Source organism: Aythya marila (genome assembly GCF_965140915.1).
Source record: "Aythya marila genome assembly, chromosome: Z".
NCBI classification, from domain to species: domain Eukaryota; kingdom Metazoa; phylum Chordata; class Aves; order Anseriformes; family Anatidae; genus Aythya; species Aythya marila.
In genome coordinates, this window is record NC_139080.1 from 10,227,749 (window position 1) to 10,243,637 (window position 15,889).

General features: G+C 40.6%; 1 protein-coding gene across 3 annotated transcripts in view; it reads left to right on the plus strand.

Moving 5' to 3' along the window:
- LOC309889908 (protein unc-13 homolog B) overlaps window positions 1–15,889 on the plus strand; it is a 213,551-nt gene that overhangs the window by 176,162 nt on the left and 21,500 nt on the right. For all 3 annotated transcript variants that reach the window (XM_082783101.1, XM_082783102.1, XM_082783103.1), the window contains 6 exons: window positions 199–342; window positions 500–577; window positions 1,661–1,738; window positions 8,842–8,930; window positions 12,107–12,259; window positions 14,744–14,867. In XM_082783101.1, the coding sequence (XP_082639227.1) occupies window positions 199–342; window positions 500–577; window positions 1,661–1,738; window positions 8,842–8,930; window positions 12,107–12,259; window positions 14,744–14,867 (666 nt within the window). The remainder of the gene's footprint in view (window positions 1–198; window positions 343–499; window positions 578–1,660; window positions 1,739–8,841; window positions 8,931–12,106; window positions 12,260–14,743; window positions 14,868–15,889) is intronic.

The window sequence follows — 15,889 nt, forward strand, 5'->3', positions numbered from 1 at the left end:
GGTGAACTGTAGCCCCAACAGAGATGGCTATTTAGCTCCTTTGGGCGTTTTAGAGAGCTTTTGCCTAATTCTGAGGAAGAAGTGGGTTTTGGTATAGTTGTCCCATCTCCAGCTCTAAAGATGACTGAGACCTGCATGAAATGTGTGCATTTCAGATCTTCGCATCTGAGAATGACTCTCTTTGTACTTCTGTTTTAGTTCCAGCAAACATCCGAGCATGCTCTGTTCTCTTGCTCAGTGGTGGATGTCTTCACCCAGCTCAATCAGAGCTTTGAGATCATTAAGAAGCTGGAGTGCCCAGACCCTGTCATCGTTGCTCATTATAATAGGAGGTTTGCTAAGGTAAAAAGGACCTTACCATCCAGCTATCTGTCTGCATGTAGTGGGATGCAAAACAGTATGATGTTTAGAACTATGGTCTTTGGCTTTGGTTTTATTTCCTGAAGATTTTCTGTTTTGCTAGAGGACAAGTAATAGTACTCACATCTTGTCATTGCAGACAATTGGGAAAGTGCTGATGCAGTATGCTGATATCCTGTCCAAGAGCTTCCAATCCTACTGTTCCAAGGAGAAACTGGTAAGTCCAGCTGAATTTCACTTCCATTCTGGGGATTCACATAATTATCATAATTAAAAAAAAAAACAACAAAAACTAGTTTTCTTGCATTGTACCTGACTGTGTTAATGGTGTAAATATTTTCAGTATTGATTTTCATCATCAGTTCCTAGGCATTTGTGGATTGAGTTCTGGCTTGGCCATAAAATAAAACTAGGTTGTGAAGGTGATTTGCAGGGCTTGGAGGTTGTCAGGTCCAAATGAAATTAACTTCTAGTCTGTCTGTCTGGGTCATACATCACAGAGGTGATTTAGGAAGAAAAGGAGGGGGAGAAAAAGGCACAAGGACACAGGTTGCCCTCTAGGTCTATTACATAGCAGCTCTCTTGGTTTACTGATGTATCCATGAAATTATCTTACTGTTTAATAAAATAACCAAAATTCAGGATATTTAACTAAAAAAAAAAAAAAGGCAGCAACAAATAAAAAAGCAAACATTTTTGAACCTTGGCTCTGTCCCATATGTTTTTTTGTGTCTCACCCATCTGTCCTGGGAAATGAAACTACAAAGGGAAGAAAGTTGCTCAAGCTGCCCTTGACTGTTGCTCTCAGTCTTGTCCTGGCAGAACCCACATGTGTCTCTGAATGCAGCTCTGGCTGGCAGTTCCCCTTCTGGTCTGGGATTTACACCACTCATGATAGTGCAGTACAGCATTAAAAGGCCAAAGGCAACATAGGTAGGACTACTGTATAGCATGGCAGGAGATGTAGAGAGAGTTGGACTTTGTCCTGGCACTGATTCTTTTTTTGTGGTAAAACTGTGGAGAAAGGTACAATGGTGAAGAGCTCCTTGATCTGTTTTTTTTTTTTTTTTTTTTTTTTTTTTTCTGGAACTGGCCATCTGATTTCAAGCTGGAGAAAGGAGGACTTAACTTTTTTTAGGTCTGAGTGCTGAAATTTTTGCTTGCCCTACCTCCTATTTGACTGTGAGAATCTGTGAGATCTGGTGGTACCTGAGGGAGGGTGTTGAGGCACAGCCTGTACCACCCATGAAAATGTATTGCCATCCTGAGCAGTAACAGGCATCTGCTTTTGTCCCGTCAGCCCTGCATCCTGATGAATAACATCCAGCAACTGAGAGTGCAACTAGAGAAGATGTTTGAAGCTATGGGTGGTAAAGAGGTAAGAGCGCTAAGAGACTGAACATTTCTCATTCCTACTGCACTGTTAGTAGCTAATTTGCGTCATACTGGTACTTGCAGGCTGTAGTCATAAGGAGAGCCCTGTGACATTTGGCACTTTCACAAGTGTGAGGAGGCAGCCATGTCTGAAGACTTTTCAACTAAATTTATCACAAGATGCAAGAGCATGAGTTTTGAAATACAGAATAGTATAGAGGAGGGGAAAAAAAGGATATGTACTGGGCTCATGTTGGCTGGATGTAGGCATGGCTGATGGTTCTTCAATTTTGAAGGAAGACACACAGGTCTGAGAGCTGTTGACATTAAGACATTCTTCATAGCATATAAATGTGGGTGCCTCTTGCATTAAATGTCCAATATCTAATATATTGCAGACATGCAAGTATATGAGCTCTACTCACGCTTTGCTGGATACTTGGATGTGTCCATGAATACAGATACCATTCTTAGTTTTTGTTCTTGTTCTGAGATAGCCATTTTCACAGAAATAAGGGTTTTCTCCCTGAAGTCACTGTTTCTGTTTTGATATAATCTGTGTTTTTGTTTTTTTTTTTCTTTTTCATTGCTTTTCAAGACTCAGGAAGATGGAGAAAAGGCTGCTGATACTGATGTTAGGAAAAATTAGTTTTCTAAGACTAAGTGCATTCTCTTTCGTTGTGTTGTGGTAGAACATGTGCTATGATCTGTATGCCAAGAGAAAAATCCACTTTGGTGGGCAGCTCAGTTTTTGTTTGTACTGCTGTTACAAATCTTTCTTGTGCTTAGTGGCAGAATTCTATGAAGTGGCAAAAATCTCTTTAAGAAGATCTACCCCATGATGCAAAGAAAACTGCAAGGTTCTCAACAATCCTAATTTCTTAGCGTTACATCAAGAAATAAAATGATACGCTCCCAGCTGTAATAGCAGTGATAGATAAAGGCTTTTTTTTTTGTCCCAGGAAAAAATAAATCTGTGATTTCACGTTTATGAAGTGGTTTATAACGTCTTAATTCATGTGCACTTAATTTCCCTTAAGAAATCAATTTGCTATTTTTTCTATAGTTCTGGCTATTAAGTAGGATTTCCTTATAATTCAGATTGAAAGGACCTCCTGATACTCTGTCAAATAGTATCTTTGTGGGGGAAAAGGTAGTATTTAATGAGACAGTTGGCTTCTTTTCCTAGCCTAAACCTCTTCTCTGCATTCTGCCCTTTAAAACCTTCCTCATGAGGTAGGTAAGGTGAAACAGAGGTATCAGTCCACTGTTTCCTCTGCTGTGTGGAATCAGAGAAAAAAGAAAAGAAAAGAAAAAAAAGAAAAAACAAAAAACAAAAAACGAAGGTGTGTAGGGGGGAGAGGAACACAGACTGTGAGCTGTAAAACACGTAGGAAGAAACCTGGCAAATGTGCTCAGAAGCTGTTTTTTGGAAAGAATTTTTCTTTTCAAATGCTGCTTGTCCACTTCATTAGGCTGCCACTGATCACCAGAAATAAATTGTGTTGTGTTAGATGCCTGAATTGTTTGCTCTTCCCAGGGGTTTTACTCTTGGAGACAAAGTAGTACTTTGCTTCTTGACTTGAAATCTGCCAGAGCCTTTGTTTTGCTACAGTAAATATGGTCTCTCTAGTTGGAGTAGTCCTTTTTCTGATGCAGATTGATCCTGTCCTAGTGAGTGTCAACTGGTGAGACAACTGCTTTGAAAACGGAATGCTTAAAAAACGCACTGCTGGAAATGCATCTGAGTTTTATCTTCTCCTTCAAGAGGGGCAGTTTACTTTCTGTGACAGATTTGATATTTATCTATACACCACGCAGCTTGTGCAAATGTAAACATTGTCCTCTTGACTGCTCTAACCAAAAAGGAACTGCTTCCTTGGGGGATTAAGAAAATAGCGTAATGTTATGCCCTGGTTGTCTTGAATTGTTCACCTTTTTGTGTTCTCAGAGGTGTTGTTGAGAACTGGGTGTCAAATATTCTGTTGTTCCTACAACGGGTATGTTAGGTGTAGCGTGTGGGAAGCCAGAACTGGAGGATTGCTGTCAGTTATTGCTGCTTGTGGCTTCATCTGCTTCTGATTCACAGATACATCTTCTTCTACAGGACACTAGCACTGCACACTTTTGGAAAGCTTTTAAACAACTCTGCTACCTAGGGGCTTTTGGCCAGTGAATCAAAAAAACTCTCATTTTCTTGCTTCTACAGCTAGGGCTCACCCATAGTTGCCCTGCAGTGTTATGTTGTAACAAGAAACAGAAGTGCTTGCCCAGTACTATTTTAGCTAATTTGGCTCCTAGATATAGTGATAGAGTGCCTTCCTTCTGCACCCCAAATGAGGAGCGTTACTTCTGCCCCACTTCTCTCATTCTTGTTTAAGCTGTAGTATGCAGAAGGTAAAAAGAGAGAAAGAAAAAAAAAAAAGGCAAAAATTGTACTTTATATCTGGGTTTAATGTGTGACATCTTGTGGTCCATGAACATTACTAGTCAGAACTACTCATAAGGGTCAGGACATCAGGACCTTAGCACTCTGCAGAGTGATTCTCTTGGCTCTGTACTTGAGATCCCAGAGTGTATATACATATATTTTTAGTTCATAGGAAGACACAGATGACTTTTAGGATTTATAATTAATACTTTCATTTCCTATCTGGTATATGTTGATCTCACAGGATCAAAACAGCTTCAGCATGGCTCAAAAGCATTCTCATATGTTTCTGAAGCCAGTTTTGGAAGGGCAGAATCTATGGAGTGATAATTGGCTTTAAAAGCATAATGGGCAGTGGAGTCAGCAATGAGTGCTGGACAGAAACTGGGTTGCTTTTTGCTAAAATGGGCTATATAGGTTAATTGCTATTGTTTGCTTGACCGTGGTCCCATTTATTTATTCATATATTACTTACTGAAATCTAACGTCACCTGCATGTTCTATCCACCTTTGCAGTTTTTCTGCAGACTTGTATTCTCTCTGTGCTGTCTCTGACACTAGAATAAGCCTTTCTCATTTTGCTTGTGAGAAACTGCTTGCTGTAGCCCATTATTTTGCTCATTTTTTTTGAGAGTTATGAACTCATAACAGTGAAATTAAAAGCAGTTGTGCTGTGGAAGCCTAGATTAAAACATTTCTGTACATTTTTGCCTTGAAGTCAAGTGTGCAGGGTGAATATTGGAGAGAAGCGCTGCCTAGGGAACCCAGAGAATTAGCTACTGAGTAGTGGCAGATTGTCATCATACAATTTTCATGCCTTCAGTTACAAGCTAAGCTGTACAATTAATGCTTTGGGAAACTCTCTTCTTAATGCTTAGCCAGGGTTAGCCCACATTTTAAATCTGAAGTTAGCTAACTGAATAATAAATTATAGGAAAACTTAAAAACAGCCAAGACTTGATAAGAATGTTCTCAAAGGATTTGTGGCATCTCCTGATTGCTCCTCATTACCCTTCCATATGCCATAGCTAAGGCCACTCTAGTGTTTGAAAAGCTTGCCTGTATTCAGCTCTTCAGGTTTCTTACTCTTGAGCACTGCAGGAGGATGAAAATTTCGTGCAGCAAGTCCCCTTAGTTCAGTCTGAGCTCACTGCCCTACAGTTAGCTCTGCAGAAAGGAGCTCCCACTAGCTAGCTGGAGAGGCAGAACAAAAACCAGCAACCTCAAACAGGAGTCAGATGAACCCAATATCTTGTGTAAAGCTTCTCTATTTTTTACAAGAGCATAGGGCAAGATTCTTTGGTTGTTGATATCAGCAACCTGATGATTCGCAGGTTCTCTGACTTTAAGATGTGAATTGATTAACTTCTTGAACCTTCTTGAAGGAGAGAGAGGTGTTTCTCCAGTTACAGAAGAGCCTTCCAGTTCTGGTTGCTCATGCTTCATCACTGTGTGTAGACACCAAGGAAGAACAAATGACATCTTTTGAAGAACCTGGAAACCCATCAGAGCAAATTATTAGGCTTTTGGGTTCCATTTCATCCATGAGATAAAGATCAGTCTAAAATGAAGTTCATAATAGTGTAAATGGCACATTTCAAACTATCAGAGGACATGATGTTCCTGCTTTGAATGTGCTTGGATGAAACTTTGAGGCCCAGTTTCTGTGAACTGCCAAGTCCCAGATAATCACAGGAAATCAATAGACCCTGCTTTGTTCCCTGAAATGTAGATAAAGTTACTGCTTCTCTGTTTTATGTGCACCTCAGTCTTCTGTACCATACATTTAGTCTCAAACACAGAATCATGTAAGTGTCAGCCTTTATTTCCACTGGAATTGGAACATTTGCTCAGATATCAGAAGCCACCTCACTGTTGGTGCTGTCCCATGCTTTGCACTGGGAACTTTTCATTAGCTTTCTTCCTCTGAATCATCTTCAATACACCCACGGAATGGGTATCATAAGCCTGCTGAGCTCTAGCACCCAATGAAAATGGTCTGGCCATGACGTATGTCAGTGACCCAGCTGCATATTACTGCTTTACTGTACCTGTCAGCTTTATCATGCAGTCCAAGTAGCATTTCCTGCTATCAGTGGTAGCTGATAGACTAGGATAGGAATTCATTGGCTAAGCAGCAAAATAAATGCTGTTTCATTTAAGCACCGTTATCAGTGCTTCACCATATTGGCAAAGAACAGCTTGAAGTCATACAGGGTGTTATAGGGATTCTGTAATTTATGTATGTGAGACAGCAGTGCACACCTACTTGCCCCATCATAGTGGACTTCAATCATGCTCAGTTAATTCTCTGAGGTTTGCTTTCATGTCAAAGCATGTTAATACCGAAGCATTAGCAATCAGGAACATACTTTGCAGTTTCTTTCTCCTTTTGTGGTAGCAGTTGCCCAGAAGAAAACAACCATTCTAGAATGGCAGAGAACTTGGTGACTACTGAACAAGAATGTTTACCACCAGGACTTTGCTTCATGAGGATGAGGCTGGGCACGTTGAAGTTAAACCTGTGCGACTGTCTTGCCAGTTGCACCCAGAGAGCTATGGGTTGATGTGCTGGAGGAGGAACAGCTCCTAGCCACAGATGATGGGGCTCATCCACTTGGCAAAGCATTGCTCCAGCTGTCCCTTCTTGCAGTCCCAGCCCTGGCAATCAGCCTTTCTTCTGCTCCCAAGAAGATCAGATTGCAATCAACAAGTATAATAGCAAGGAGAAGCTCAGAGGTTGTTGGTGAGCAGTCTACGTCATCTCGTGGTAGAACAAGTCATTAATTGCATGGTTCATGAACCAGAGCGATCAGCTATTGCTTTTGACCTCAGACATCCAAACCTTGGTACATATGCCTCTGGTAGCTTATAAAGAAGCAAACGGAGAGGAACAGGTGTCTCATGCCAATTTATTTTTGTTGTTGTTTTGTTCCATTTTGTTCTGCTTTCTCCTCAACTGGAAAAGCAGTTCCTTGAAATGTTTGGATGGATCCTGAACTGGTTCTGCCTCAAACCTACCAGAAATGGCCAAAACCAGAAGACTGTTCAGCACTTTTAATTACAGATAGTGAACCAGGCAACTTGTGACTCATCCCTTCTCATAGTACGAGAAGGGTAGGAAAATGTAAGGGCAAGACAAACCACCACCAACAGATGCTGTTTTTGTTTTTGTTACCTACATGTTTGGCCAGAAAGAGTGCTGATTGGCATTATGTTAGCTTTACTCTGCCTTTGTAGTGAGTTCTAAGGGTAATAGGAATATGAATTCACTTTAATAAAGGAAAAATAGCTACAGCTAGCAATGCCTGAAGTTATAAGGCTTAAGTAGTCATTGTTTGCTTATTTTCCCCCTATTCTTTAAATGATCCAGGAGTTTCATTAGCACAGTTTTAAGTGCCTAATAGAGAGCTAGTTTTCCACACCAGCTCCCAAAGGAAAATGAACAGATCAAATTCCAAATCCCTTAAGGCTCAGCTTTCTCTAACAGACAGTGAGAATTGTAAAGAGGTCTTCAGTGCTGAGTACAATAGCGGGTGCTCCTGTCATGGTCAAATCCTCTACAGGTGTATGTGTACACAAAATGTAAAAATCTGAACTGTTTGTTAACCATCTAGACCATTACATTGGTAAATAGGTACTCTGCCTTAGAGGTAAGGCTGAAATTCTGAATGCCAAGTGCAAACATTTCTGGAAGGTTTTTATTTTACAAGAAGCTTGCCTGTAAAGAAACAGGTCTTCCAAGTTGCTTTTTCAAAGCAAATGATCCCTAAGCATTCAACATGAGGTGTTATGTGTACACAGAGGTGGGTTTCTCACAATCGGCTCTTTTGATGCTGGAATGATGACTACAACAGGAGTGAAGGGCACTGCTGAATGCAAAAACAGACAGCTTTGGGCTGGTAATACTGGAGCAAGCACTTTTCTTACAGCATATACCAACATATCAGCTGCATCCATTTAGTGCTTGGGGCACTTTTTAATTTTTTCTTGTCAAGTCTTCTCTGAATAGTTGCATTGAAAAAGCTGTCCAGATCAGTGTCAGAATAGAGCTGTTTGTACTCAATACACAAAGCTGAGACGATGCTTTCCAAAAGTGATCAGTGCATAACAGTTCTTGCTGTTATATTGTGTACACATTTTCAGAATAGCTGGGGTCCAGTCTTCTGAGAGCAGTGGCTGGGTCAATCTTACTTTTGAATACTGACAGCAGGGTGGAAGGTGAAATAGCATCTTTCAAGACCATGCACAGAGAAGCGCACAAATAAATAGCATCCAGTCTAATAAGTCAGTCCTCTCTCCTTCTAGACTTAGCGATGAAATGACCCATGAGCCCAAGGTAACACACAGTATTTGCTAATTTCTCAGCTTGCTTATGCTGTTGGCCATGGGGAGTTCACATTCACTTTCTTAACTCTGCAAATATAAGTAAGAGGACTGTGAGGGTATTGGAGTCTGCGGCAACGCCTTGCTGCTGTTTGGGCAAATATCTTTTGATGATTTCACAGCTTCTGTAACAGCAGGAGACAGTGGTGGAGAGGATCCCAGCTGACAAAGTCCATTGTTGATGGTTCACCTGCTCTTTTTAAGAGTGGCCTCAACAGTGAACAAGAGCAGTGTGAAGGAGACCAGGCTGCCCTCTAGGTTCAAGCTAAGTCCTCTTCTTTCATCCGCAGTTGGATGCAGAAGCAAGTGACCATCTCAAAGAGCTGCAGGTGAAGTTGAACAATGTTTTGGATGAGCTGAGTGCAGTGTTTGGTAACAGGTGAGTATAATGAGGTCCCTGTTTTTGAAGCATTCCTTTATTTTGTCTAATCTCATTCAGTCAGATCAAGAAGAGAAAAGAAACTTGTAACAATTGCATTGTATTTTTCTTTTTGTCCCAAATTCATGGTCTTTCAAATATGAGACCATATAAAGAAGTGAGAAATGTTTTAAGAAGTCTCTCTTTTCTGTATTGCTCTGCTTAGAAATGTAACAGGGAGATCCCTCAACTGTAAAATGTATTTGAATTACATGGAATTATTTTTTTCTGTAAGTAGTGCTTGTCAGTAACAGAATTGCCTGCTACCTTATTGCTTGGAAAGCAGTTTCCAGTTTAGCATTTATGAAGTAACATTTGTGTTTAAATGTTCTGCTCTAAATGTATGAAACAGTTGACTGATTTCTGATTGTTAAATGAGTATTGGAATACAAAGGAAACAGGTTTAGAATTTGAGATTGACTTGTTCTGATGTTGCAATGGATGGTGTTTTCTAGTCTTTCAAGGGAGGAGCTCTTTAAAGAATTGCCCGCCACAGATGGCAATTAAATTTTATTTTCAATCATGATACAATTTACCTGAATATAAAAATGTGTTTGACTTTATGGTTCACTACAAAATTATTATAAAAGATGTTAATTAAACAAAATCTAGAAATACAGGGTTCCAAGCTGATCTCCAAAACCAACCACTTCTCATGATAAACCCCATTCACTTCATGTTGTGCTTTATAACAAGATTAATGCAGGCATGTAGTTGAAGCATGGGTGAGGAGAATAAAACAAATTGTACCAACTTGGCCTCTTACAGTCTGCAGATTTGCAGTGCTTAAGACCAAAAATCCTGTTGGGATTTGTCATCATTTATCTGGATTTCAGCACACAGAGCTAGTGGGGAGTTCCCATTGCCAGTGGATGGCATAGCAAGAAATGGAGAAATTCCAACTGTAACAGAGCTGAATTGATAAAATTCATAATTAGATGGGGAATAAGTGAGAAATCATAATTAAGGAGTGAGTTTTATCTGAAACCTGTCTCCATGGTGTCACTGCTACAAGACAATTAGGGTACAATCTTGACATTTGCAAGTATGATTTAAAGAGATTATTCAGCATCGGCATACATACCAGGGAGCATTTCAGAGAGATGTGCCAGAGAGAAATTTAACCAGTCAGACAGCTCAGATGCTTTGCTTATTCCTTAACAGTAATAGGGGATGGAAAGCAGAGCTGCAGTTTACTGTATAAGCTGTATATATGATCTTCTGAAGGATGTAAACGTGGGAGGTAAGACAGATATCCACAATATTCCGTACAGAGTCTGTAAACAGTGCTCCTACAGCACTGTGCACACCTGATACTGCAGATCTTACTCTGCTTCATCTGTGAGATAATTGCACCAGCTGGGAAAAAACAGCACGTATCTTTATGAGCCTTACAACCTTTGTGCCGAGAGGCTTGTGTTTGGACACAGAAGCATTTTCTTCTTTAAAGGATTTCAGCAGAGAAGGTGAAACTTGAAAGGCTTTACGCTTCGTGCAAGGCTAGCTGGTGTTTTGTTCTTGGAGGCTGTAGGAGTGAAGGAAGGAATTTCCTGCAGGAGTTGTGGAGAAAGGCACCCTGTTTGTCAGCATAAGCAAGGCTGTCTTTTAACTTGCTGCTGCCAAGGGCACCTGTCAAGCTGTATGTCTACATCAGCCTCGCTTTTAGGTGAACCTGTTGCCACAGTAACTGATTAACCATTTTTCATAATTCGTGACAGTTTTACCTTGCATTAATTTTAACCTTTGAAGATACTCTATTATTTTTTATCCCCTGGCTGGATGTTTACAGCATCTTCAAGCAGGGTCCCAAAACAGATGCAGTATTTGGAAGAACTATGGGGTAAGATTAGCCTGTAACAGAATAGGGACTGTCAGCAATACAGGAGATTGCTAGTACTATTTTCCTTGTGGCTTATGTCTTTGGTTAAGCTGCTGTTGTTGTAGCCACAACTGATAGTTGCAAACTCCTCTCTGCTAGAAATAAGGAAAGTGGAAGCGGAGGCTGCATGCAGAGAGCCCTCCATTGTCTGTCTGGAATTGCTCTGGTGAGATGCAGGTTAGAAGTGAACCAGAGAAACCATGAGACTAGAGGTGGCACTGCAGGAAAGGGAAGATGTAATGGGGTGGGAAAAGAAGGTGGGAGCTGTAGGACAGGAAGAGCTGTGTGCTGGGACTCAGGATGTGGATGTCCTAGTGACTCAAGCAAAAGTCTGTGCCACTTACAGATACAAAGCTGGATTCCAAACCTGTGTCCCTGCTCTGAAATCTTTACCTGAGCTACTAGCACTGGTTTCTCTTCCTGGTTTCAAACTTATGTGCTGTTAGTGGATAGCTAAATGTCACTTGTAAAGCCTATTGTTAGTAATTGTTCTTTTAAATGTCAAAGCATTTCCCTTTATTCGCTGAATTTGATATGTTGACAATTCCACTGTGCTATTCATCATATTTAACCATTGTATTATTTCATTTTGAACCTCTTCTTAGCAGTAAAAAAAGGAAAGGTAACTGCTTTAATGGCTTGCAAGCCACTTGCATGTCAATGAGCACAGTGTGCTCATTACACAGCTGAGCCCCGCATCCGTATTTGACATTTCAGTATGGCATGGACTGTATGGCAGTGGACTGGTTTCAGTCAGTTCTTGCTTTCACACCGTTTCTATGATCTTCAAGACTTGACTTATGGTGGATCATAACCAGATTGTTGCCGATTGACTGTTAGGTGCTCAGAGTTGTGTACGTGCTGGGCCATTGCTCCATACTATATCCTAATCTTTGTGTTAATCTTTGTAACACTCTATATAGAAAGCAAAAATACATCAGAGCGGCTTTAGCTAAGAATAATGGCATTTCTCAAAATCTGGAAAGGATTGTTTCTTTTTGCAATCTCAATGAACAAATTGATCTCAAGTGTGACGTGTGTTTTGTTCAGAGGTGGTAGGCTGTCTGTGGATGATGTGCATAAGGAACTGGATAGCATGAATCTTGGTAGCAAATACGGTAAGTAAGCAGAAAACTTGAGGGAGGAAGGGTATGTAATTTAGTGCGTAGTTTATGGACTTGCAGTGTTTTTAACTTGTGTAAGATAGCTGATAGCTCTGCCACTGATAATCTTGTTTTTGCTTCTCTTACCTGCCCAGCTTTCAGACTCGTATTGATGAATGTGTCAAGCAGATGTCTGATATACTCTGCCAAGTGAAAGGGACAGGAAATGTTGCTGCTAATGCCAGAAACACAGTTGCACAAGATGCAGATAACGTCCTGAGGCCGTTGATGGATTTCCTGGATGGAAAGTAAGCAAGTACTCAGATACACATTACACATACATTGCATCAGATTAGGAACAGGATGGGGGAAGGAAAAATAGCTCTGTGTTCTTGGGTAGTTCTTGATATGTCCAGCCTGTGAATTCTCATGGCTTTTCTTCCAGTATCTGCATTTTTCTCAAGGCATGTATCATATCTTCATGCACTGCCAGAACTCACTCTGTTCCCTTTCTCCCTCTGGCAGCTATAGCAATCAGCAAACACGCTGCTGATCAGGTAGTGGAGAAGGCTGAGGCATACGGTAAACTCTAAATATTCAATTTGTGGTTTTCTCCTATACATATGGTACTGCGGCCAATTAGTAAACATACTGCAAAACATACATGCACACTTGATACATGCACTGCTCAGTGTCACAGTCATATCAAGAGTGTGTGTTCTAGCCATAACCAGTGTTATTCTGACTAGAAAATGAACTTCTGAACTAGGTGATGTACATAAGTTTTCTGCAAGTCAAGCTTGGCGTAGGTGAACTGCAGATCCATTGCTTTAATTAACTGTTGCCATTAACACATGATTCAGCTGTTCAGGGACTTTCTGTTGCTAATTGCACATAATTCTTTTCAGCTAAGCCATGGCCTACTAAGAGAAATAGTTTTTAATCTCTATAGAAGTTAAAATTCTCATTGATGCACAGCAGTTCTTTATTTTGAAAGATGTGGCTGAAGATTTTCTTAATAAAACAATGCTGTGAGAGATGTGAAGGCTTAAAAGCTTAAAAAATAATTTTCTTCTGCTGTTTTTTGTTGATCATCCCATCTTTCTTTTCAGTCACTATGTAGTAAGTGACTCTTTGCAGCAATCATTACATCTAGGAGCCCTCTCATTTGAGCGTTTTCCATGCATGCCTTCAATAATCCTCAGAAGCCATCTTCCTTTGTATCAGTAGGAACCTGGGATGCTATAGGCTTTTCATACAACCATGGAGCAAGTCATTTTGATAATAATCCAAGCCTGGAGTATTTTCTTTCCTCCTTTACAGAAGGAAATTAATTTTTATTGCCTCCTGCATCCTACCCATATCAGTCTTGTCCCTGTTGAATTTTGCTCATTTACTAACTGTAGGAGACATCACCTAAAAGAAGATGTTACACAGTGTAGAAAAGTTGGCTATCATCTGCGTACTGCTACTGGCTGCAGAATTCCTGTTTTATAGCTCTCCCAGTGTGGTTAGTAAATGCCATTGAAAACACTTGTTGGGATTTGAAGAAGAATCTTATGTTTCTTGACCTTTTGGTAGCCTGTACAATAATAAAGGAGGAATAAATAGGGAGATAAAGTATTTTGCTTTATGTAAAAGAGAATAAATACATGGCATGTGATGGGTGGTTGTGGTTTAACCCAGCTGGCAGCTAAACATCACACAGCTGTTCGCTCACCCTCCCCCCTCCCTCTCTGGGATGGGGGACAGAAACGAGAAAACTCTGAAGCCTGTGGGTTGAGATAAAGACAGTTTATTAGGACAGATAATAATAATAATATTAATAATAATATGTACAAAACAAGTGATGCACAGTACAATTGTTCACCACCCGCTGACCGATGCCCAGCCTAACCCCGAGCAGTCTGGCGCCCCCACCCCAGCTAGCCACCCCTATATATAGTTTAACATGATGCCAGATGGTATGGAAAACCCCTTTGGCCAGTTTGGGTCAGCTGTCCTGGGTCTGTCCCCTCCCAGCTCCTGCTGCACCCCTAGTCTGCCCACTGGCAGGACAGTGAGAAGCTGAAACATCCTTGGCTTGGTGTAAGCACTGCTCTGCAACAATTAAAACATCAACATGTTATCAGCATTCTTGTCATCCTAAATCCAAAACATAGCACCCTACCAGCTACTAGGAGGAAAACCAACTCTGTCCTAGCTATAACCAGGACAGTGGTGACTGCAATTGCAACGAGATACAAGTCCAAGAAATGCTTTGAGGTGGTTCTGTAGGTGAAGCATATAGGGACTTCTACAGCTATCAGAGGCTGTGCATTTGCAGGAACTTCTGTATAACAGTCTGCAAAGTATTCATTTAGGTATTCAGCAAAGAACAGTATAATGAACCCCTGAAGATATGAAACCATTATTCTGTATTTGTAATTTTTCTTATATATTGTGTAAGCCCCATACAGTGGGAAGTATCTTAAATGGAACCAGCTGAGTGGTATCTGTTCTTATTTGGAGTATTCCCAACCACCATAACCTAGTGATATCTTCCATAATCCACAGGTCAATAGAAATAACTGAGATCAGAAATGTCAATAATCCAAAGGTCTTCAACACTAGAACTCCCAGGAGGTAGGAAGACCATACTGTATGAAAAAGGAAGATTTCTTTTTACCCTTAAAGCAATCATTATGAGAAGCTGCTTTGGATGGGGCATTGATTCTGCCATACACATCTCCTTTTTCCTTGCAAATAGCATTCTTTGAATTTGCTCAGTTCTTGCTGCTCTCTCCTTACAGCCTGACGCTGTTTGCGACTGTGTGTGAAAAGACAGTGTTGAAACGGGTGCTGAAAGAGCTCTGGAGGGTGGTAATGAATACCATGGAGAAGCTGATTGTGCTGCCTCCTCTTACAGACCATACGGTAAAGCATTTTCTCCTACCTGACTCATAGCAGAATGTGTTGCCATTCCCTGTGTAACTCAGCTCTTTGGCCTAATGAGTCATCTGTCCAGGTAAATTTGACTGCATGTAGCCTGCTCTAGGATGGAAAAATATATCCAGTAAAGTAAGACAGCAGCTCTATTTATAGTGGGGTTGCAAGACAGAAAGCACACTCTTTTTTGAAAAAAAGAAAAAAAAAGAAAGAAAGAAAATCCATGATCTAAAAGGAGTTGCCGTCAGGTATATCAAATCACATTGATTAGGGATTTGCAGTCCCTTAGAGAAAGCTGGTTTTAAGGGCTTATTTGGTAGTTAGTGATGGCTTCTTGGCATTAGATCAATGCCTGTAAATACTTTTGCCTAATTATTGTCATGTGTTGGTCAGGTGTTCTGTATAGATGTGGTTAATTTGGGCTTCCTTTTTAATGACATCTTCCATAAGGTTTTAACATCAATATGGGTTGGCATGCTTTCTGTGTGTCTGGTGTTGGGGAGTTGGAAGCATGTCCAGATAGTTTGCCTTCAAAGGCAGTCTTTTTCATATAATCGTTCAGCTGTGTGGATGTGCTGGATGAATGTGTGTCATGAATGTAGTGACATTTTTAACAATGAAAGATTAACCTCTTTCCTACTTTTGAGAAACCACGGAAACTGATTAAATGTCAGTCATGCATGCCCAGCTGCTCTGGGGGATGACACTCAGTTGTAGGCAGCGTGAAGTTTGGACTACAACCTCATTATCTGGAGATGATCCAGAACTTCTTTTCATCTATGTTGGAGTGAACTTGTGGTCTGTGGCTAATTTATGCTGATTTATTTCATCCCAGTTGTGGGTAGGACAATAGTAGTTTTCACTATTCTGCACTTGCCTACATAATTTGAGTGGACTTCTTGGGTTGCAGCATATAGAGAAGTGATGCTAACCTGCAATTTGCACTAGGTATTTCTTGCTTTGAGAGAGGGAAGGCCTTTGCCTCTGACCTTGATAATGACAAACTAAAC